This window comes from Xenia sp. Carnegie-2017, unplaced genomic scaffold (assembly GCF_021976095.1).
Source record: "Xenia sp. Carnegie-2017 unplaced genomic scaffold, XeniaSp_v1 HiC_scaffold_20, whole genome shotgun sequence".
Taxonomy (NCBI): Eukaryota; Metazoa; Cnidaria; class Anthozoa; order Malacalcyonacea; family Xeniidae; genus Xenia; species Xenia sp. Carnegie-2017.
Window position 1 is genome coordinate 2,141,937 of NW_025813483.1, and position 22,970 is coordinate 2,164,906.

The 22,970-nt window shown below is 35.2% G+C and overlaps 5 protein-coding genes across 11 annotated transcripts; 2 read left to right on the plus strand and 3 right to left on the minus strand.

Annotated features, from left to right (window-relative positions):
- Window positions 1–3,987: 3,987 nt before the first annotated feature.
- On the minus strand, window positions 3,988–6,714 carry LOC124442046. Of its 2 annotated transcripts, XR_006947083.1 has the most exons (7): window positions 6,702–6,714; window positions 6,181–6,361; window positions 5,994–6,083; window positions 5,805–5,882; window positions 5,548–5,668; window positions 5,111–5,298; window positions 3,988–4,982 (listed from the first exon to the last, which is right to left on the minus strand). XR_006947083.1 is itself a non-coding variant. In XM_046992561.1 (6 exons), exons 5-6 carry the CDS (start codon window positions 5,166–5,168, stop codon window positions 4,342–4,344), a joined length of 699 nt encoding a protein of 232 aa, XP_046848517.1. In that variant the 5' UTR covers window positions 5,169–5,298; window positions 5,548–5,668; window positions 5,805–5,882; window positions 5,994–6,083; window positions 6,181–6,493; the 3' UTR covers window positions 3,988–4,341. The 2 variants fall into 2 exon arrangements, 1 of the variants encoding a protein (XP_046848517.1); XM_046992561.1 differs by lacking the exon at window positions 6,702–6,714 and having other exon boundaries at window positions 6,181–6,493.
- Window positions 6,715–7,069: 355 nt separating this feature from the next.
- Window positions 7,070–9,328, minus strand: LOC124442053. Of its 3 annotated transcripts, none has more exons than XM_046992574.1 (7): window positions 9,176–9,328; window positions 8,630–9,095; window positions 8,335–8,437; window positions 8,224–8,243; window positions 7,642–7,723; window positions 7,333–7,493; window positions 7,070–7,144 (listed from the first exon to the last, which is right to left on the minus strand). In XM_046992574.1, exons 1-5 carry the CDS (start codon window positions 9,181–9,183, stop codon window positions 7,709–7,711), a joined length of 612 nt encoding a protein of 203 aa, XP_046848530.1. In that variant the 5' UTR covers window positions 9,184–9,328; the 3' UTR covers window positions 7,070–7,144; window positions 7,333–7,493; window positions 7,642–7,708. The 3 variants fall into 3 exon arrangements, with proteins under 3 accessions (XP_046848530.1, XP_046848528.1, XP_046848529.1); XM_046992572.1 differs by having other exon boundaries at window positions 9,238–9,304; XM_046992573.1 differs by lacking the exon at window positions 7,070–7,144 and having other exon boundaries at window positions 7,332–7,493; window positions 9,238–9,304.
- Window positions 9,329–9,484: 156 nt separating this feature from the next.
- Window positions 9,485–16,400, plus strand: LOC124440938. Its single transcript, XM_046991365.1, has 3 exons — window positions 9,485–9,556; window positions 15,208–16,258; window positions 16,336–16,400. The coding sequence occupies exons 2-3, from the start codon at window positions 15,208–15,210 to the stop codon at window positions 16,398–16,400; spliced, it is 1,116 nt and encodes a 371-aa protein (XP_046847321.1). The 5' UTR covers window positions 9,485–9,556.
- Window positions 16,401–17,523: 1,123 nt separating this feature from the next.
- LOC124442058 (kinesin light chain-like) lies at window positions 17,524–19,853 on the plus strand. The gene is made up of 3 exons (XM_046992581.1): window positions 17,524–17,885; window positions 18,135–18,970; window positions 19,303–19,853. The coding sequence occupies exons 1-2, from the start codon at window positions 17,539–17,541 to the stop codon at window positions 18,382–18,384; spliced, it is 597 nt and encodes a 198-aa protein (XP_046848537.1). The 5' UTR covers window positions 17,524–17,538; the 3' UTR covers window positions 18,385–18,970; window positions 19,303–19,853.
- On the minus strand, window positions 18,229–22,299 carry LOC124442029. 4 transcript variants are annotated; one of them, XM_046992524.1, is made up of 7 exons: window positions 22,228–22,299; window positions 20,708–21,694; window positions 20,146–20,616; window positions 19,860–20,009; window positions 19,285–19,468; window positions 18,721–19,164; window positions 18,229–18,612 (listed from the first exon to the last, which is right to left on the minus strand). In XM_046992524.1, exons 2-6 carry the CDS (start codon window positions 20,888–20,890, stop codon window positions 19,040–19,042), a joined length of 1,113 nt encoding a protein of 370 aa, XP_046848480.1. In that variant the 5' UTR covers window positions 20,891–21,694; window positions 22,228–22,299; the 3' UTR covers window positions 18,229–18,612; window positions 18,721–19,039. The 4 variants fall into 4 exon arrangements, with proteins under 4 accessions (XP_046848480.1, XP_046848483.1, XP_046848481.1 ...); XM_046992527.1 differs by lacking the exon at window positions 22,228–22,299 and adding an exon at window positions 18,626–18,646 and having other exon boundaries at window positions 18,229–18,485; window positions 20,708–21,875; XM_046992525.1 differs by lacking the exon at window positions 22,228–22,299 and adding an exon at window positions 18,626–18,649 and having other exon boundaries at window positions 18,229–18,485; window positions 20,708–21,875.
- Between the last annotated feature and the right edge of the window lie 671 nt (window positions 22,300–22,970).

Here is a 22,970-nt window from a genome sequence, read left to right on the forward strand (position 1 = left end):
TTCAAGCAAAAACATTTGGACCTGACCATGTCGATATTGCGACAACGTACGTCAATCAGGGTTCGGTTTACTATAAAATGGGAGAATACGAAAAAGCAAAAGATTTTTATGAACGAGCGTTAGAAATTGACACGAAAACATTTGGACCTGACCATGTTAATATTGCGAGAACGTACAACAATCTGGGTTTGGTTTACTATAAAATGGGAGAATACGGAAAAGCAAAAGATTTTTATGAACGAGCGATAGAAATTGACACGAAAACATTTGGACCTGACCATGTTAATATTGCGACAACGTACAACAATCTGGGTTTGGTTTACTATAAAATGGGAGAATACGAAAAAGCAAAAGATTTTTATGAACGAGCGATAGAAATTGACACGAAAACATTTGGACCTGACCATGTTAATATTGCGACAACGTACAACAATCTGGGTTTGGTTTACTATAAAATGGGAGAGTACGAAAAAGCAAAAGATTTTTATGAACGAGCGATAGAAATTAAAACGAAAACATTTGGACCTGACCATGTTAATATTGCGACAACGTACAACAATCTGGGTTCGGTTTACAGAGATATGGGAGAGTACGAAAAAGCAAAAGATTTTTATGAACGAGCGATAGAAATTCAAACGAAAACATTTGGACCTGACCATGTTAATATTGCGACAACGTACAACAATCTGGGTTGGTTTACAGAGATATGGGAGAGTACGAAAAAGCAAAAGATTTTTATGAACGAGCGATAGAAATTGAAACGAAAACATTTGGACCTGACCATGTTAATATTGCGACAACGTACAACAATCTGGGTTTGGTTTACATAAAATGGGAGAGTACGAAAAAGCAAAAGATTTTTATGAACGAGCGATAGAAATTGAAACAAAACATTTGGACCTGACCATGTTAATATTGCGACAACGTACAACAATCTGGGTTTGGTTTACATAAAATGAGAATACGAAAAAGCAAAAGATTTTTATGAACGAGCGATAGAAATTGAAACGAAAACATTTGGACCTGACCATGTTAATATTGCGACAACGTACAACAATCTGGGTTTGGTTTACAGAGATATGGGAGAGTACGAAAAGCAAAAGATTTTTATGAACGAGCGATAGAAATTGAAACGAAAACATTTGGACCTGACCATGTTAATATTGCGACAATGTACAACAATCTGGGTTCGGTTTACAGAGATATGGGAGAGTACGAAAAAGCAAAAGATTTTTATGAACGAGCGATAGAAATTGAAACAAAAACATTTGGACCTGACCATGTTAATATTGCGACAACGTACAACAATCTGGGTTCGGTTTACAAAGATATGGGAGAGTACGAAAAAGCAAAAGATTTTATTGAACGATCGATAGAAATTAAAACGAAAACATTTGGACCTGACCATGTTAATATTGCGACAATGTACGACAATCTGGGTTCGGTTTACAGAGATATGGGAGAGTACGAAAAAGCAAAAGATTTTTATGAACGAGCGATAGAAATTGACACGAAAACATTTGGACCTGACCATGTTAATATTGCGAAAACGTACAACAATCTGGGTTCGGTTTACAGAGATATGGGAAAGTACGAAAAAGCAAAAGATTTTTATGAACGAGCGATAGAAATTGAAACGAAAACATTTGGACCTGACCATGTTAATATTGCGAAACGTACAACAATCTGGGTTCAGTTTACAGAGATATACGAAAAAGCAAAAGATTTTTATGAACGAGCGATAGAAATTGACACGAAAACATTTGGATCTGACCATGTTAATATTGCGAAAACGTAAAACAATCTGGGTTTGGTTTACAGAGATATGGGAGAGTACGAAAAAGCAAAAGTTTTTTATGAACGAGCGTTAGAAATTAAAACAAAAGCATTTGGACCTGACCATGTTATTTTTGCGACAACGTACATCAATCTGGGTTTTGTTTACAGTAAAATGGGAGAGTATGAAAAAGCAAAAGATTTTTATGAACGAGCAATAGAAATTGAAACGAAAACATTTGGACCTGACCATGTTATTATTGCAACAATGTACAACAATCTGGGTTTGGTTTACAATAATATGGGAGAGTGCGAAAAAGCAAAAGATTTTTATGAACGAGCGATAAAAGTTCAAGCAAAAACATTTGGACCTGAGCATGTAAATATTACAAAAAAGCAATCACGTTGTAATTTACTGTGTTAGGAAAAACACAAAAAAACGAACATAATAAAGTTTATAACGAGCGACAGAACTTGAAAGTGAAGCATTTGACCTCTATATTTATCTTTTATTTGCCAACAGCTAAAAATCTTTCGTATTTGAGAAACGTTTCACGAGATAAAGGACAAAATACAGTTGTATTTTCAGTTTAAAGCGATAGAAATTGAAAGAAAAGCATTTGGACCAGAACATGTATTGCAATAATATACAACAATCTTCATTGGGTTATAAACAAACTATAGATATTGAAACTGAAGCATTTGGACTTCTATTTATCTTTTATTTGCTATAAGTTTAAATACTCCTGCCTTTGAGAAAACGTACAAGGAGATAGAAGAAGAGGAAATGAATTTGTAGCTCATTTTCAATGAAGAAGAAAATCAATTTCTCTTTTCATTTTAGGTATGTACTCTTTATAATAAAGCTGATTAGAAACAGTTGTGTTGTAGATTTCTTTTAACAAAGGTACAAATAACAAAAGTTGTATATTTATAAAAGATATAAATATATTATTTACAATATTCAAACATTTGTATTTTAATGTTTTCAACTGTCATTTATTCACTGGAACAGTTTTTATTAAGAAAAATTGTATGGAACTATCAAAGTATATTTATGAGTTTAGTTTGCAATATCTAACTATTCAGAAGTTGTGAAGTTCCTTAAAATGAATGTTGTTGGTTCATTTTATTGTATAATAACAGTAAATACTGATCTTACAGCAACCATGATCATGTAACATCACTTTTTGAAATACTGAAAAGCCCACAAGATTTGCTTTGCTATATAAGTATGAATACAGTCTTTTCTATATTTATTTCTATTCATTCATATAATTTACAAAATATACTTTCTATTTATGAGAATTGTAGTTGTTTGAAATGGACATGCAGCTATTGTTATTTCATTTAATCATACTTGATTTATGGACTAACACCTTATCTGTTGTGACAATGTTTGTTTTTTTTACTTTGGAGGAAATATTTATTTTATGATTGATTCAATAATACTTTATTATAGTTCAAACTATAAAGGCAATGTAAAGTAAAAGTTATAAATAACCTGAAGAAGAAAAAGCAGGATATCATTGCCATAGCATTGACAGAAGTGAAAATGACACATTTAATTGTCCGACTATCAGATTTACTAATATATAAAAAATTCCAGCAGCGGCGCAGGATACTTGTTAATTGGGGGGGGGGGGGCACAAATTCATTTATGCATGTCTTAATCTGTTGAAAACAATGGATTTAAAAGGAACTTAATGTGGCAGAACATGAATATATGAATATGTGCCTCCTACCCAAAATAAAGAGTCTGCTATGTCATTTATTCCCAGGGCATCTTGAAGAGCTTTGGCATTGTGTGTAACAGTCTACGGCCGTCCAGTAAAATATCCCTGAGTTTACAGTCGCTATCTTTTAGTGCTTTCTTTCGTATCCGCGAAGAAGATCCCGCCATGATTATCTGTTGTTCCACCTCAAAGTCAACATCATCAAAAGCACATGTTTGAGCTAATTTCCTCAATCGCGTATGAAATTGGTCTAACGTTTCTGATTGTTCTTGTTTGGCTTCACGAAATTTGTACACTTCATATCGCCGATTTTTTTGAGAATCAAAATATTCCGTTAATTTGGTTTTAGCAAGTTCATATTCGCTGTCGTCGCCTTTATCTTTGAGCTGTCGAAATATTTTACGAATGCGTGAACCATCTTGACAGAGAAGTAATGCTCGTTGTTGCTTTTTATCTTTAATTTCACTCGCGATAATAAACATTTCAAAATCGGCAAGCCAAGTGCTTCATCGAGTTGCCAAGCTTACACCAAGTATTTATTTAAGAAAAACCTTTTTTAAACACCTTTATTATCCAGCGTACGTACGTTGGGCTGCTATTACCCACGTATATATAACATCAATTTTCATCATATACTACATTGTATAACTATCAAAAAATTACAAATGACAGTTCAAAACGTATTTATTAAACAAAAAGTTTTTTCCCAGCGTACGTACGTTGGGCGGCTATTACACATGATTTCTTAACAACTTTTCAAGAACCCTTTACGTAAATTGATTTTCTAATTAAAGGATTTTCAAGAGCTTAAAGTGCCTGCACAACCCCATTATACATCATCGCTGGTGCTTTCATAGTCGTCTTCACTTGTTTGATCGTCTTCTGAATCCACTTCTTCATACACAACCACTTCTTCTTCGTCATCCAGAGCCGACACCAGATCACTTTGAAGCATGTCAACATTCCCATGAAATAAATACTGTGGTTCGTCTTTGTTGATGTACAAAGAAAACCTTTTTTCTAGATCTATCAACATGCTTTCAATTTGAAAGATCTTCCTGTGTAAAAATATCGCTTCACCGTATTCAACATCAAGTACGTTTTCATAATTAATAAAACTCTTCAAAAAGTAAGTAATCTTGCCGTGCTGCTGAAAGTAGTGACTCCACGTGTTTTCCATTTCTGACTTCAACAGGATTTGCTCTTCCTTGGATCGGTCAAGCAAATGGCATAAATCTATAGCCTTCCGTTTAACAGTAAATGGAACTGAACAATCTTCATCAGTAGGTGCAGCTAGATATTCACACCAAAAATCATTGTCAGGATCTTTGACAGCATCTAATGTTAATGCGGTATGTGTATGATTAGAATGTGATTGTTTCGCCTCGTTATAAGCTGCGATATCTTTATTGACATCCTTTGTTACTCGAGTAATTTGCTTCGAAAGTCTGGATGCCAACGCTTGACCATCTGAAAAACAGAACAAACATACAGAAACATTTACAAACATACAGAGAACATTACAAAGAAGGCAACATGTAAAGTAATTTACAAACATTGCAAGTGGTATGGAACATTTATGAGATACGTATAGTTACCACAGTATTTAGACTTAAGATTTAGGAGAAACCATCTTTCAACAACATTTTTCCTCATTCAAGACAAAACACGTTTTTCTTTCCTAGACGCAACCTCGCGTTTTGCATTTTCGTACTCTGAGTCAGTATTTTGCCAGCGTGCAGAAATTGAGTTTTCCCTTTCCATGATCTTCAAGTGCTCGTCAATTCTAGACAGTAAATACCAACTTATTACAAATATAAGACACGGTCAGACAAGCACCTGCAAGTTGCATATAAATTTCTACTTGTACGTACGTATAAAAACAAGAAATATTTTTTATTCGATATTCCAACTTAGTATTCACAATGTTACGACGTACATTCATAGCTTCAAAATTTTCCCACTTCATTTTTCTAAATTCACACTGTTTAAGACTTTAATATCTCTAGAAACATGTTGAACTTTTCGAACATACTTTTTCATCTGATTAAATCAAACAGTCAGTTCACTTGGATCAGTGCAACCATTCCATCGATGGTAAAGATCAGCGTACAAGTCCAGGTATATAACGTACTTGCATTTCCAATCTTCTTCTTCTGTAAGTTGTTCAAGATTTACGTATATTTGTTAAAAAAAGTTTTCTGTGGGTAAAACATTTCCACATAATGAGCATCAATAATTATGTGTCAAATCTGTTCCTTAGCTACAAGCCATTGTTTCTCAATTACTAACCAGTCTCAACTTCACGACCAAAAAAAGTCGATTCGTCCTTCATCCACTCACGAATATCATCTATTGAAATGCTGTGAGCTTTAGATAATGAAAAAAAGAAAATTTACTGCTTTCATGTGAGTCGTAAATAGTTCATATCCAAAATCGGAGTCAAATATAATCACACAGCAAATACAAACATATACTCACACGGAAAGCACCTGCATAACTTTTCAATATCTGATTTTGCAGTTTCTTCCACGTCAACAGCTCGCTTCATCCTTGCCATCAGCAAATTGCCTCAAAAAACAAAATTTAATTCATACCTGCTATTACATAATATGATGACATGTTAGCTATGTATATGTTCAAACAAAGAAAGAAAAACTAGCTATACCTAAATTAATCTTCGTTTTCTTTCCATAATGTAAAAGAGCATCACTGAGTACATCAACTCTGTGACTTGGACGCATTTCTTTAGTCATTCTGCTAAATTTGCGAATGTAAGCTCACAATCTCTCCAACATCTCACCGTCAGTTAGGCCAAATCCTTCTTTACGACGGGGACTAAATTTAACCTTTTACAAGAAAGATTTAGTAAACAATTATTGAATTTTTATCATTTTATCATCTACAATACCATTAGTTATGATAGCATAGGTATCACCATCTGTTAATACGTATGAAAAATAAAAACAATAACAACTAACTTGGCACCGTCCAACATGCCCATACCAGTGAAAAATTGGAATTGAATATTGAAAAATGTCAACAATCGGATCCTCAAATTCTTTTTGTAAAAAACAAAATAAAGAAAAACATGTGAAAGACTACTTTTTCAAAGAAAAAAAGTGTTGAGGGAAAAGTTATTGACTAAGGAAACAGGTAACAAAGCAACTATTGTCAATTGAATATTACCTGTAAGTGTTTCATCAACATGCATGCAACATCATACAATATGTTTATTTTGAGTGCAGGATTATCAACATTATCTTTCTCTAATTCTTGGAGAACATAAACTGCATAGCTCAATCTATAAAATATGTAGAATATTTTTTTAAATAATGCAACCACATGTATGCAAAAGCTTCAGCACTTGCACAAAGCATTGAAAGTAGCAAACCAACTGAAAAAAATAAATTTACACCATCAAATGCATGCATCCTAACCACCTCTTTCAAACCAAGAACATTTAGGTAAAAATAGAGAAAAATGTGTGTAACAGACCTCTCTCCATGTTTCAAATTTAAGAATTTTTAGGAAACTCATGTCGACAGCCTCCCAAAGATTGCTGTTTCATCAAGAGCTCTGTAGCGATTCATTGATCGAACAGCATTCCCAGCAAGAAAACCATGACACTCCTATAAGTATCAATATGTAACAAACAAAAAGTATACAAGAGCTTTATTTCCTAAAGCCCATGGCACAAATTTATTGAAAATAAAAACTATGTGGTAGAGAATGTAAAAAATCAAATATATTCAAAGCACTGTAACTTCCATGCCTGAATTTTCATTAGAATAACAAAGTATATTAAAGCTACATTGACCTTGTTTGATGTAGGTGTGGTATAATTGGCAACAAATTGATCAACATGTGTCTGATCATAGAACATCAGCTGTCCAAATAGAGGTTTTCCAAGACTCTGCCCAGCTTTTTCCTTCGTCCAATAAATAGAGCATCAAGAGACTCAAAGATCACACCATCAGTCTTCAATAAAATGGTGAAGGATAAAATCATGCAATGTATTTGAGTTCAATGATGCAAATGATGCAGTCAAAAAGGTGTTTGAGATAGCATTGCTAATGTTCTTTTTACTAAATTGTCATTGTTAAACAAGTAATACGAATATACTCACTTTGGGACAAGTAGGACAGATATTTCCTTCATCAAGCTCAGGAATAACACAGCTCAACATGTTTAGTTTATGTCTGTAAATTCTGAAAAAAACAATGACACAAAGAAAGCAATTATGCACTCTTAAACAAATGACATAAACAAAATACAGTGCAAGACAGTAATACTTGAGGAAAAATCCTTTCCCATCATAAACTTTAGCATTTTGATTTCCTCCAATTAAATACATCTCTTAAGATGAGATTCTTAGGCTATAAAATTGACTGCAACTTTCCCAGCAATTCATACGTAGTACAGCAGTGCAATAAATCAGTGACCTACATGCAGTTACCTATATTCTTCAAAAGCATCTATAATGACAGGATACATTTTTGGTGTTGCATAAGAAGAGAATATGTGGTTATGATTAAACTCTTCAAATGACTGACAAATGCTTTTTATTGATGCCTGGCATTCCATCTGCACAGAATGAATCAATTCAAAAACTCAATTGCAAATGCAATTCTTGGTTTTGTAGGTGTTCCACCCCAAAGGCCAAATTGCAGAAGTTGAACAAACTCTGAGAGCATGAGCAAAACTGTACCTCAACAGTACAAAAGGTGCCTAAAATTGAAAAAGATCCAAAATTATAATTGTGTTGAACCATCCCAGCTAAAATGAAAAACTTTTGCAGCACATTTTACATATAACATACCTTTAACATCAACAACAGAAACACTTCTTTTGTGACGAGCTGTTTGGCATGAACAATCATACACCAGCATGTTCATGAGTTTATATGGCCAAAACATGCCATCCTACAAAGCAATGAATAACCTCGTAGAAATTAGTTGTAATCAATCCCTTTCTTGCATTCATAAAAATATTAGATTAGTGCTTCGTAGCATGTTTCACAATGTAAACTCTCATTTTATTTTTGCATTTTTTGTTGCAAGTGTTGAGAGAGTTAACTGTAAACACTTTTATAATATCTAGCTCATAAAGGTTACCTTAAATATTTCAACATGATGACAAATATTTACGGTTGTGTGCATCTTTAACATACAGTTCTCACAATACTTTGCCATTGGACCACAATCGCTGCACCTAAACTTTGCTTCATTATCACAATGAATACACTTCAGATTGCTCCAATTTTTGCCAGCAAACTGAAATGTATTCTTTATAATTGAATGTCGCAAATTTTCCCATGCTTTTTGTTTTCTTTCAACTTTCTGGTAATAAGAAGATGATTCTTCACAATCATGGTGAACATCACTTTCAAGATCACTGTTATCTTGTTCCATTCCCAGTTCATGGCCTTCCAATGCACCACAATTATCAGGACTGTTAAAAGAACAGCTTCCTCTATGATCCTCAGTAACCAATTCTGACAAATCCACCTCCTCTCTCTCAACATGGCCATCCTCATCATGATATGTGACAGCTACAGTTGCTTTAAACCTTTTATTGCTCCTACAAAATTATCATAAAATCTATAAAATGAAAATAAATGTTGAAAAGTCTAACAGCTATAAGGCCGCTATTTGGTGTACCTTGGCATCTTTTAAAATTACCAGCAAGAAAATCACAAATCAGAAAATATTATCGATATTACCAATGACACAATAACATAAGTTAAACGACCAAAGTACAACGTATGTATCTCCCACGACTACCTGCCGACGTTTTGTACCCGTACTTTACCGGGTTTTAGCCACGTCTCATAAGACGAATGGAGTGATTTGTTTGGTTGGTAAAACGAAAGGGGTTTTCTTCCGGTATATTGTAGGAGCCTTTCTCCTAGGGGTAGGGTAATATATCTCACGTGACCGGAAACATCAATCATTTAAATTATTCTACAGAATCGACTAGAACGTCGCTCCTGAGATATCATGTAGTTGGTTGTGTCTTGTAATCTTTCTGAATTTGTGAAGGTATGTTGATTTTAAACTTTACCTTTCGTTGTTATATTGTATTTTGATTTTGTGATTTAATGTTTCATGTCCATTTATCGATTATTTTGTTTTTCTGTAAAATATTCTACTTCCGCGTTATGTACGTATGTAAATGTTTTATAAAAATAAATTTGTTGATTTTGGTGAGATTTGGAACTAGCTCGAATCAGGTTTGAAAAATCAACTTGTTAACTTTCATATATCTTTATATAATAATAAAAAGAAATAAATTTCTACTATATAATAGTAATGTTCTACATCGATACACATCATGTGCATGGTCACGAGGTAGTAGAGGAAATAAGATATTCATGGATAATTTCGTAAAAGCACTATTGCTAATGCGCATTTAATATACACGACAAGTTTTTTTAAAATAGACATGTTTCGACATCTCATAATGCCATCTTCAGTATGAGTGAAATAATAAGTGATACAAGGTTTATATAAAAGTAATATGATACATAAATTACAACAATAAAAGGAAATAAGATAAATTAATGGAGAGCGTCCGAATGTATTATAAACTAAATATTGTATTGAATTTCAAAACTTGAACTCAATGTTCTCAACCCTGACCTCAATGTTCAAGTTTTTAAATTCAATACAATATTTAGTTTATAATACGCTCGGACGCTCCCCATTAATTTATCTTATTTCCTTTTTATTGTTGTAATTTATGTATCATATTACTTTTATATAAACCTTGTATCACTTATTATTTCACTCATACTGAAGATGGCATTATGAGATGTCGAAACATGTCTATTTTAAAAAAACTTGTCGTGTATATTAAATGCGCATTAGCAATAGTGCTTTTACGAAATCGTGTAATAAAAATGAATGCCCAACATAAAGTTTTGATTAGAGCCATAGAAATAGACCAAAAAAATTGTAAAATTGAATTTATTTTAACGTTTCGTCTTTACTCAAGACATCTTCAGACAAATAATAAATAGGATGTTAAGACCAGATATTATATTTACAAAAACGTGTTAAATTACTACTAAGGGAGGTGGTGTCAAATGGATTATATGATAAGGAAGTTAGGAAGTAAAATAAAGAGAACTTAAAACAGGTTAAGTGGAATGGAGTTTCCTTGCACGTTAAGTGAAGGCTTGTATTTATTGATTAGAAGGCTTTCATGAATGGAGAGTTCATAAGAATCGTTAGAATAGGAGATTATTTTAAAGTCGTCTAAGTTGGGGGTGTGTCCAGTTGCGTTAATGTGAGCAAAGATGCTTGATAACGCAGGGTGGGAAACTTGGTTGCCTGTAAGGGGGGATATTCCCAAGTGCTCCAAAAATCTGGTGTGTAGATGACGTGTGGTCACCGCATCGTCAACCTTTGTTCTACTTACGAAAATTTTCATACACAACTCGAATTTACCAGAAAGTCACTCACCAAAAACGGTTTTCCTTCACGTATAATTGACCAAATCACACGTCGCTTCCTTAACAACATCTCCAAACCACCTGTCTTGACTGCTCACAAAATGCCCATCTATTTTTGTCTTCCTTTCACCGGCATACACTCCCTTCAAATTCGTACACAAAACAATAGCCTTTGTGCTGCAGCCTTCCCACATATATCTATTAAATTTGTTTTCCGCCCTTCCCAACGTATCTCTTCTTTCTTCCCCTTTAAGGAAAAAACTCCCAAACCGCTGAGATCTGGTGTAGTCTACTTATTCAAGAGTCGAAGCTGCAACGCCTCGTATGTGGGTCAAATAACACGTTATCTACACACCAGATTTTCGGAGCACTTGGGAATATCCCCCCTTACAGGCAACCAAGTTTCCTACCCTGCGTTATCAAGCGTTCATTCTCACATTAACGCAACTGGACACAACCCCAACTTAGACGATTTTAAAATAATCTCCTCTTCTAACGATTCTTATGAACTCTGCATTCATGAAACCCTTCTAATCAATAAATACAAGCCTTCACTTAACGTGCAAGGAAACTCCATTCCACTTAACCTCTTTTAATTTCTCTTTATTTTACTTCCTAACTTCCTTATCATATAATCCATTTGACACCGCCTCCTTTAGTAGTAATTTAACACCCTTTTGTAAATATAATATTTTGTCTTAACATCCTATTTATTATTTGTCTGAAGATGTCTTGAGTAAAGACGAAACGTTACAATAAAATCAATTTAACAATTTTTTTGGTCTATTTCTATGGCTCTAATCAAAACTTTATGTTGGGCATTAATTTTTATTACACGAATTCGATTTCCGCTCGGCAAGTCTCTCGCTACTATTTTAAGAAATGTTGCCTACTTTTACGGTGTATACCCATTCCCCCCCCCCACTATGTCTCTGTTTTTTGGGGGTGGAACAAGTTCAAACATATTATTGTCAATTAACGCTTTCATTTCATCATTCATGGCTTTTTGCCATTTTACTTTTACAATAGAGCTTATTGCTTGGGAATATGTCGTTAGGATTTTGGATACAATATAGCAATAATCTACGGTATATGAGACAGTATCCTCCCCTGAAACTTCTTTTGTCACATACTTGTCAAGATATTTACTCTTACTTCTTATCCTAGTGGGGTATCTTGATTCTCTAGATGTCTCTAGAGTGCTAATGTCTTCGTTAGTTGTTTTGGGTTTTCTTTCATTGCAATTTTGCTATCTGAGGTGCAAGTTCTTCAACATCTAGTTCTGGCAGTTCCCTGCTACCCTCCCTGAAGAACTTAAAGCATCTTACACGCTCTACCTTGTTGATGTCCGGGTAGTATAGTAGATATGCTGGACTATTTTTATCATACCCTACGAAAATACATTGTTTACTTCTAGGGTCTAACTTTTTGGAATTTTGTGAATAACCATAACAAACACAACCAAAAACGTGCATTTCGCTCAAGTCAGGTTTTGAGTCTGTAAACGTTTCGAACGGAGTTTTGTTCAACCTCGAATTAAAACAACGATTCCTAATATAAGCAGATGTCATGACGGCATATGTTCACATGGATTTTGATAGTTCCGTTTCTGCCAATAGACACCTAGCCATGTTAAATAAAGTTAACCACGATCTCTCAACTGTGCCGTTCTGGTGTGGCGAATATGGTGCACTAGTTTCATGCCGAATTTTGTTTTCTCTAAGAATCGATTTGAATTTCTCGCTTGTAAATTTAGTGCCGTTATCACTTCTTACGCGTTTCACATTTCCGTAAGGTGCAACATCTGCTAAAAACTGTTTTAATGCTTGTGGTGTGTCGCTTTTATGCTTAAGAAAATAGACCATATTCAATCCTGAATAATCATCCACAAACGACAATGCATATCTAAACCCTTCTCTTCCTTCCAGATCAATAGGACCTGCAAGATCCGTGTGAATAAACTCAAGAGGACCTCTCGCCTTTTTATTTTCCAGCTTACTTCTCGTCTGACACATTTTACCTTGCGTACAAACCTCACACTCAACTTCCCTCAAGTCTGTGATTTTCATCCCCTTAACCACCTTCTCTAGTTTCCTAACATCCTTGTAGTTGCAGTGACCTAGAACCTTGTGCCACTCGTAAAGAGAACATGCATTTTTATTCGAAGATGATATGCTATTTATATAGTAAAGTTTGCCTTTTTGTCTTATTCCAAACGTTGTACCCTCAGGTCACTGTACATGCTTATCGTGTTTATCTAATTTGACGTTTGCTCCCTTTTCTAAAGCAGCATTTACTGAGAATATATTTTCATCGTAAGATGAGACATATAAGTTATTAATAAGACATCCTGCGCATTTCCATGCAAGTCAACTAATTTGACTTTAGCAGTACCTTTACCGACTACTACGTTGGCTTTACTGCCATCTGCTAATTCAATAACATGCGCTTTACTATCAAATTTACTATCAAAATCTATAAATTTTGACTTATCGTTAATAATGTGGCTTGTAGCTCTTGTGTCCACCAGTAGATTTAAATTCGCTTTATCCTTATCCTTCACGTCTGCTTCAGCGTTCTCTTCTTCATCCTTTGACACGAATGAAAAGGAGTGTTGCCGTTCACTGTCACTGCGCTGCCCTTCTTTAGCTGACTTGGATGTTTCTTTCGTCTTTCGGCAGTCTTTCGTGTCGTGAGTCTTGGTCTTGCATATAGAGCACCATTTGTTCCCCTTCACTCGGCATTGTGAGTTTTTGTGTCCCTTTCTTCCACATTTGAAACAATTTCCGTCAAATTTTGGTTTCACATACACAACGTTGTTACCTACTTCATGACTTCGTAACGAGTTTCTAAATTCCGTAAATGTCATTTGTCTTTCCCTTTGAACTGTTACGGTAGCAAAGACGTCGTACGTGCTTGGCAGACCCTTTAAAACCATTGCAATGAGTAGTGCATCACTTATTATCTCCTCGGCTTCTCTTAAGGCTGTTGCCGATCGTTCCGCTCGCAATATATAATCTGTGACAGTCTCGTCGTCTTTTTTCTACAGCGAAGTAAGTTCTGTGTAAAGAGCGATGATGCGAGGTTTTCCTTTGCCTTAATAGTGATGTCTGAGGATTTCTAAAGCTCTCCGTCCATTGTCTTTCGCCTCCCGAATCACAAGAGACAAACTTCTGTCGTCCAGACATTGGACCAACTCTGCAAAAGCGTAAGTCATTTTGTGTGTCAGTTACACAAATTGTTAAACACCTTCCTAAATGATAATATAACTCAGTACCTCCATTTTCATTCCAACATGCAGTGGCGTCGCTAAATTGGGGCCTGGGAAAGGGGCACGTGCCCCCTAAAATTAGCTGTGCCCCCCAAGTGCCTCCATTTCAATTTGGATAAGAGTCTTCGTATGCATCATTCGAAATTGAAAAAGAAGCATATGGCATTAATGTAGTTATTACGAATTCACAAAACTTTACTGTAAAAGGAAGCATTCTACTAGCTGTGTAGACTAGTTTGCGTTTTATTTACCCTTTCTAGGTTGTTAGCCGTGTGGTAAAGAGTTTAATTTCTTAAAAATGAAAAGAACAAAACAATAATTCTAGAATATATCAAGTCTCTTGTGGGCAAGGAAGAACAAGTACTATTGTGATGCATATCTTGAACCACATTACACCATATCATAGAACTTGTATGAGATCGTGGACAAGTATACTCGTAGACTCAAACTTGTACATACAAAAATACAAATATAGCAATGACTAAGAGTAAGGTTCATGAAAATACTGCAATTCTGGGTGTATTATAAAATGAAAACATTCCATTAAAATCAATAATCAATCTACGTAACGTTATTACACAAAGAATGTACAAATCCTCCAAGGTTTAACTGAGAAGTTAAAAAATTGAAACTATTCATGTTGTGATAAAAATCTCCCAGTGTAGAAGCAGTGTTTAGGGCCATTTCGCTATCGACGGACGTGGTAATAAATCCCCCCCCCCTCCCCTCCCCTACTCGCAAAATCCTAGCCACGCCACTACCAAAATATAGCCAAATGCCTAAATGCAGGACAACTAAAATGTCCAATTGCGTTGTTTTCAGCTGCCATCCTCGATATTCATTTACACGTACAAGTAAAACTGTAACATTACGTAGCTATGTTTGATCTTCAACAATTGTAGTTGTCTATAAAGTCTAATTAAAGGACCAATTTATGATAATATTAATAATTTTATGATCTTTAGATGCAGTCAAGGGAAGAAATTAATAACTCCTCTCTGCAGAAAGTACTTACAGATGTTGAAAAGAAACTTGTTGATCTTTTTATCCAAGAATGGAACACTCATTACAAAAAATCTCTTGGAGAATGGGAAAACACAAACGTCAGTGGTCAGAAGTTGTTCAACATTGAAAGATCAACAAACATATTTCGTGATGAAAAAATATTGTCAAAACTTAAAGATGGTGACACAAGTAAGTGGGATTGCACGACAATATGTAAAGCAATATTGTTTACCCAATCAATTGGAACAAAAATTAATGATAAAGTTAGAGCTGCTGTGGACAAACTTCGTGATGTAAGAAACAAATTCATCCATGAAAATAAAGGAAAAGTTTCTGATTCGAAATTTCATACAATGGTTTGTGATATTGAAAACTCATTTCAAGATCTAGGATTTTCATTTACTGAAATTATCAAAATAAAAAGTGAACGAAATATATTTAATTCTTTTCAAGTACTTCCTTACAAATCAAATCACGATGTGGTTAAACGTACAGAATTACTTAATCAAATCACAGCAGATCTCAATAACTTGCGCAGTACTAACAATAATGAACTAACATATTACTATATTTCTGGTAATCCTGGCAGTGGTAAATCTCAATTAGCCAGACAAATTTGTGAAGAAATGTATAACTCATTTGACTGGGAAAAGAATACGACATTTGTGATGACACTCGAAGGAAAAGATATCGACTCTCTTTTGAAAACTTATGCTGAACTTTATCAACGATTAAGCAATGATAAAACTGTCCTTGAAAATATTTTAAAAGAAGCAAAAAGCAGCGAAGACAAAATCAAAGATTTTCAAATATTGCTGACACAACAACTGAAATCTTGGCAAACATGGTGGATTGTTGTAGATAATGTGGTTGAGCTTCATAAAATTTATCCATTATTACCTCAAGTTGGTGATCATAGCTGGGAAAATGGACAAATTATAGTAACTGTGCAAAATACAGATGCCATACCACCAGATGGAAATCTAAGTAAACACATTTCAGTTAGTCATGGTATGAACAATGAAGAATGTCGACAAATTTTATCTTTCTTTTCTGATGTTCATAATAAAGATGAAAAATTTTTAAAGGATTTATTAGACAGATTAGATCGTCAACCGCTGTTCCTGGCAAATGCTGCTTCCTACGTAGGTAGTGTAAAAAGTGCAAATCCGACATTCACCTGGGAGGAATATTTTCATAAGTTGAATGAAGGAAAGCGTCAGAAAATGGATGGCAATTTTGAAAAAATAAATTCAGCTTACTTAGGAATGAAAACTGTTATGTTAGCAGTTCAAAAAAATGCTGAAGAATCCATCTTGTTGGAACATGTTTTTAAACTTTTCTCAATAATATCTTTCGATCCCTTACCACAAGATGTTATAATAAAATTTATTGAAAGCATTGATCCACAAATATCTGCAGAAGATGTCTGTCTTCAATTAAAGCATTGTTCTTTATTCCTTCAAACGGAAAACAACGACATCCGCCTGCACAGCGTTGTACACGAAGCCATCATAAATTATTCATCGCAGACCTTTGCCTGTAAACAAAACGAAAATAATTCTAAAAAGTCTGCAGCTGATCTTGCCTGTCAAGTTGCTTTGGCACTAAATCATTTTGAAGACAGAGAAGATGAAATCAAAATAATTCCACATCTAATTAAATTCATAACAAATTCATCATTTCAACATTTCCTAAATAAGTTGATCGATGTAAAGTCATCAAAACAAAAACTTGATGAAAGAAATTGTAAATTTGCCAAATATTTTGTAGATGTTTTGGAAAGATTTTACAACTATAAACTTGCAACTAAAATACTTTATGAAATAACAGAAATTCAAACTAAAGTGTTAGGTGTTGATCATATTGATGTTTCATATTCGTGCAACGAGCTGGGTGAGTTGCTTTGGAAGAATGGAGAATATGAAAATGTTAGAGATTTTCTCGAGCGGGCAATGAAAACTCAAATAAAAACATTTGTACCTGACCATGTTGATATTGCTACAACGTACAACAATCTGGGTTTGGTTTACAAATATATGGGAGAGTACGAAAAAGCAAAAGATTTTTATGAACGAGCGTTAGAAATAGACACGAAAACGTTTGGACCTGACCATGTTAATATTGCGACAACGTACAACAATCTGGGTTTGGTTTACTATGATATGGGAGAGTACGAAAAAGCAAAAGAATTTTATGAACGAGCGATAGAAATTCAAACAAAAACATTTGGACCTGACCATGTTAATATTGCGACAACGTACAACAATCTGGGTTTGGTTTACTATAATATGGGAGAGTACGAAAAAGCAAAAGATTTTTATGAACGAGCGTTAGAAATTGACACGAAAACATTTGGACCTGACCATGTTAATATTGCGATAAGGTACAACAATCTGGGTTTGGTTTACAAGGAAATGGGAGAGTACGAAAAAGCAAAAGATTTTTATGAACGAGCGTTAGAAATTGACAAGAAAACATTTGGGCCTGACCATGTTAATATTGCGATAAAGTACAACAATCTGGGTTTGGTTTACAAGGAAATGGGAGAGTACGAAAAAGCAAAAGATTTTTATGAACGAGCGTTAGAAATTGACACGAAAACATTTGGACCTGACCATGTTAATATTGCGATAAGGTACAACAATCTGGGTTTGGTTTACTATAGTATGGGAGAGTACGAAAAAGCAAAAGATTTTTATGAACGAGCGATAGAAATTGACAAGAAAACATTTGGGCCTGACCATGTTAATATTGCGAGAACGTACAACAATCTTGGTTTGGTTTACTGTAATATGGGAGAGTACGAAAAAGCAAAAGATTTTTTTGAACGAGCGTTAGAAATTGACACAAAAACATTTGGACCTGACCATCTTATTGCGATAAGGTACAACAATCTGGGTTTGGTTTACAATAAAATGGGAGAGTACGAAAAAGCAAAAGATTTTTATGAACGAGCGATAGAAATTGACAAGAAAACATTTGGGCCTGACCATGTTAAAATTGCGATAAGGTACAACAATCTGGGTTTGGTTTACAATAATATGGAAGAGTACGAAAGAGCAAAAGATTTTTATGAACGAGCGTTAGAAATTGACACGAAAACATTTGGACATGACCATGTTTGGAGTCTTTAAATATGAAGTCCTTTAGCAATTCTTTACATGTATACTGAAGTACTCCTTCTAGTATATCATGCATTGCATCACCTGGCATGCCATCTGCTACATGAAAATACCTAGAGTTGCGAAGAATTGATCTCCTGCAAAGCCCATCTGCTTTACTCAGTTCTGGGTTTTCTTCAATCAGTTCACATTGGCGGTCATGACCAGCACGAGTTCCAAGTGTAAAATTTTTTCTAAAAACTGAAAGAATTACTTTAAAGTGTATGTTCCTGGTCTGCTAAAAACCATGATAAAACATTTGATCTATGTTGAAACAGGTTAATAATGTATTATCATAAACATACATACCTTCTGCTTTATTTGTTCAGTGGTCCCCATGCATTGCCGGCATTTCAAATGTGCACCTGGACCTTCTTTGAATCCACCCATGAGTTGTGATCCAAGATTGTCTCCAGAAACCAACACAATAGTCCCAGAAAATGACATAGGTTCACCTTTAACAATGAACTGGTGACCTCCATCCTCAAAAAAGAAGTGTGACAGTTAATTTTAAGCAATTTTTATCAAACTACTTACTCTGCACAATTATCAATAACAGGTAATAAGCTAAAAAACAATAAATAGGATCACTTACTTGTTCAAGGTATTCAAGGTCATTCATGAAAGGCTACAAGAGAATGTCAATGCCATATTTTTTGATAAGTGGAACTGTTGCCATAAGGAGTAGGTGAATGTTATCACACTGGGATCGATATCGAGGATCAATATTTCCAGTTGTGTAGTAAACAACTCCTGTCATACAGAAATAATGGCATATGATGTAATAAGAGCTTCTTATAGCCTTTCATTGCTCATACACTTTTTTACATTTGAGTGACTGATTTAGTCACTATAATGTCATTAAACTATTACCTAACTTATGCTTTCTAGTTTCACTACCAAGGGCATTTGCAATTTCCAACTCATCATAGTAAAGCATGATTTGTAAAGCAGTTGAGTCCTTGGAAAACAGAGGATGGGTTTTGAAATACTGGCCATCGCAAAAATCCTCAATCACATCATCATGTTTATGTTGCCAAAGATGACCATGGTTTAGCTGAAATTGAAATCAAAGAATGAAAATATTAAATTTATTGATAAATTAAATTTATTATTAACCAGCAATGGAAATATCTGGTGGTAGGATGGGTGCCTTCCTACCATCAGACATTTCAAATTAAAATCAGGCTATTTTTATATTTTCATGAAATAATTGGAATATATTTTTGGAAATGTGCTCTAATAAACGCATGTCATCATTGTTTTTGCTTTCATGGAAACTAACACAGTAAAACACACATAACGTTCCTTTTATGGTTATACATAGAATATGTATTAATATTTTGCAACCCTGTTATTGATATGTGTACTTGCAAAGATGTAGTTGTCATAGTTTGATAAACTTGCCAACATAAAAAAAAACACAACCATGCTATTAACAATCTGACCTGTTCAAGTACTCCTTTTACATTGAGCATTTTTTCCAAGGATTTAAGCAGTGGTATGTACATGATTTCGTCATCTTTAAGAATCTCTTTGTACACAGTCCTTAAACATCTTTTCACAACTCTGTGTCCAAGTTTAATTCGTCTGGGTTGCTACAATTAAAATAATGATTATGCATAACAAGCACTAAAGAGCAGCTGGCTCAAATATGTTAAAAATCTCAAAAAACGTTATTCAAAAACTCTAAACATTCTAAAAAAAGTCAAAAAACATAGAAATAAAACTTACAACTAAGCCAAAATGCTCCTCAAAATAAGCATTCTGTTTATACTTTGTGGAAATATGTTTGAATGGATTTGAGATAGCATGTCCTTCATCAAATAATTCATCAAGACCTGGCACATCATTATAATTTAATCCAGCTTTCTCTAAGCAATTTTGCAAACTGTGTTTAATTGCTTTGACTGTTCCTTGGACAAGTTCAGTGGAATCTTCTACAATGTTATCCACACATTTTTGTGTGAGCAGATTGATTTCTTTTGTTTTTAGAAGAAATTGAGCCTTTTTGTGTTCCATTGCTTGAACAGAGTCATCAAGTTCATTTTCCCTGTTGAATTCATCAATTAACAGTTCAAGGCCATCCTCATCAGGACAAAAATTGTTGTGAGTGCTACTCGCTGATTCAACGCAACATAGATGACGTGAGTTTAAGTCAACATTGGCGTGCTTTCTTCTAAGATGACTTTTGTAAGAGTTTACCTAAACAACAAATCCGTGAACGCACTAAATAAGTAAATATTTTTAACAAATAACAAACAAATCAGTGTCGTATCAAGAATCAAAAGCTTACCTTAGCGAAGGTTGAATTACATTCCGGCACTTCGCAGAGAATATGCAATCTGGCATCGTGTTCATGAACAGCGACCAAATGATGCAACATTCCAGCGACAGACGTTGAAAAAAACGTTGCACATACCTGACATAAATGATTTCGTAGCCTTGATGTGAGTATGGACGGCCACAATAATAACATTTTCTCGTCGATTCAGATTGGATGGTGGCCAACATGTCGTTATTTTTGTCCTTTGACTCAATATCCCGTGCTTGATAAGTGCTTTGCTCATCTCTACGGCCGTCCAGTAAAATATCCCTGAGTTTATACTCGGGATCTCTTAGTGTTTTCTTTCGTATCCACGAAGAAGATCCCGCCATGATTATCTGTTGTTCCACCTCAAAGTCAACATCATCAAAAGTACATGTTTGAGCTAATTTTCTCAATCGCTTATGAAATTGGTCTAACGTTTCTGATTGTTCTTGTTTGGCTTCGCGAAATTTGTACACTTTATATCGCCGATTTTTTTGAGGCTCAAAATATTCCGTTAATTCGGTTATAGCAAGTTCATATTCGCTGTCGTCGCCTGTATCGTTGAGCTGTCAAAATATTTCACGAATGTGTGAACCATCTTGACAGAGAAGTAATGTTCGTTGTTGCTTTTTATCTTTAATTTCACTCGAGATAATAAACATTTCAAAATCAGCAAGCCATGTGCTCCATCGAGTTGCCAAGCTTACACCAAGTATTTATTCAACAAAAACCTTTTTTAAACACCTTTATTATCCAGCGTACGTACGTTGGGCGGCTATTACCCACGTATATATAACATCAATTTTCATCATATACTACATTGTATAACTATCAAAAAATTACAAATGACAGTTCAAAAAGTATTTATTCAACAAAAACCTTTTTTAAACATCTTTATTATCCAGCGTACGTACGTTGGGTGGCTATAGATCCATTGCATGAGTAGTATACAGAGCGTCGTTTCTGGCTCACCTCAACTTGAGAAAGCGTCGTTTCTGGCTCACCTCAACTTGAGAAAGCGTCGTTTCTGGCCCACCTCAACTTGAGAAAGCGTCGTTTCTGGCCCACCTCAACTTGAGAAAGCGTCGTTTCTGGCTCACCTCAACTTGAGAAAGCGTCGTTTCTGGCTCACCTCAACTTGAGAAAGCGTCGTTTCTGGCCCACCTCAACGAAAGCGTCGTTTCTGGCTCACCTCAACTTGAGAAAGCGTCGTTTCTGGCTCACCTCAACTTGAGAAAGCGTCGTTTCTGGCTCACCTCAACTTGAGAAAGCGTCGTTTCTGGCCCACCTCAACTTGAGAAAGCGTCGTTTCTGGCTCACCTCAGAGAAAGCGTCGTTTCTGGCTCACCTCAAGAGAAAGCGTCGTTTCTGGCTCACCTCAACTTGAGAAAGCATCGTTTCTGGCACACCTCAACTTGAGAAAGCGTCGTTTATGGCTCACCTCAACTTGAGAAAGCGTCGTTTCTGGCTCACCTCAACTTGAGAAAGCGTCGTTTCTGGCTCACCTCACACCTTGGGACCTATTATACAAAAATCTAAGTGCCCCAACCCTAGTTCGCGTACGTATGCTAGCATATTAGTGACCTTAAGATTTGACGACGCGCTCATCTACAACGCGAGCGGAAATGAATTTTAAACCAATGCGCATGTGCGTGCGTATTTGAGTTTTGTCGTGCTTCTACAACGCGGCGTCTTTGCTTAATCCCACGTCGTCCTAGATCGAAGGTGGAATTTTTCACAAAAAAAGTTTTAAAGTAAGGATTCAGCTTTTAATTCACCTGTTACAATTGTCTGTAGAATCTGGTATGTAATTGATTTGTTGATATTTATCTGCGAGTAAAATATGTTTACATTTTTGCTTTTAGCAAGGCAAAAAAATGGCAGAACAGTTTTCATCAGCATCAAATGATTGCTCATCAATTCTTCTTCGTTTATCAAAGCGGCGTGATACGCAACAGCTATAGCATTTCTTGTTTTTTTGAAGGAGGCCATTTTTTCGAAAGTATAGGTAGTGAACTCACAAGTTTGCGTCGTTAAGGAAATCCAATCTTAATGACTTAACTTACAATGACACGCGGACGCATTCGCACCAGGCCATGCGCGCCAAGCTCGCGTCGTTGTAACGCGCGTCGTGAAATCTTAAGGTTTCTAATTACAGCGAAGGTCAAACCCTGGACAACGCCAGGAGCCAAAGACGGCCGGCCCACCCCCGCGCCAGCGCGGCCGGCCGTCGGGGTCTATTATTCAG

What these genes read in the sequence shown, in the direction of transcription:
- LOC124442046 (XM_046992561.1), bottom strand. Translation starts at nt 5,168, where the DNA reads ATGAGGAAAAATGTTGTTGAAAGATGGTTTCTCCTAAATCTTAAGTCT. An exon ending in TCTTAAGTCTAAATACTGTG is followed by an intron (nt 4,983 to 5,110) that starts GTAACTATACGT and finishes TCTGTTTTTCAG; the next exon opens with ATGGTCAAGCGTTGGCATCC.
- LOC124442053 (XM_046992572.1), bottom strand. An exon ending in ATCATGTTGAAATATTTAAG is followed by an intron (nt 8,438 to 8,629) that starts GTAACCTTTATG and finishes ATTGCTTTGTAG; the next exon opens with GATGGCATGTTTTGGCCATA. An exon ending in TTCTGTTGTTGATGTTAAAG is followed by an intron (nt 8,244 to 8,334) that starts GTATGTTATATG and finishes TTTCAATTTTAG; the next exon opens with GCACCTTTTGTACTGTTGAG.
- LOC124440938 (XM_046991365.1), top strand. Translation starts at nt 15,208, where the DNA reads ATGCAGTCAAGGGAAGAAATTAATAACTCCTCTCTGCAGAAAGTACTT. An exon ending in ACACATTTCAGTTAGTCATG is followed by an intron (nt 16,259 to 16,335) that starts GTATGAACAATG and finishes AAATTTTTAAAG; the next exon opens with GATTTATTAGACAGATTAGA.
- LOC124442058 (XM_046992581.1), top strand. Translation starts at nt 17,539, where the DNA reads ATGGGAGAGTACGAAAAAGCAAAAGATTTTTATGAACGAGCGTTAGAA. An exon ending in CATGTTAATATTGCGATAAG is followed by an intron (nt 17,886 to 18,134) that starts GTACAACAATCT and finishes TATTGCGATAAG; the next exon opens with GTACAACAATCTGGGTTTGG.
- LOC124442029 (XM_046992524.1), bottom strand. Translation starts at nt 20,890, where the DNA reads ATGTTATTATTGTGGCCGTCCATACTCACATCAAGGCTACGAAATCAT. An exon ending in TAAAAGGAGTACTTGAACAG is followed by an intron (nt 19,469 to 19,859) that starts GTCAGATTGTTA and finishes TTTCAATTTCAG; the next exon opens with CTAAACCATGGTCATCTTTG. An exon ending in AACTAGAAAGCATAAGTTAG is followed by an intron (nt 19,165 to 19,284) that starts GTAATAGTTTAA and finishes TCTGTATGACAG; the next exon opens with GAGTTGTTTACTACACAACT.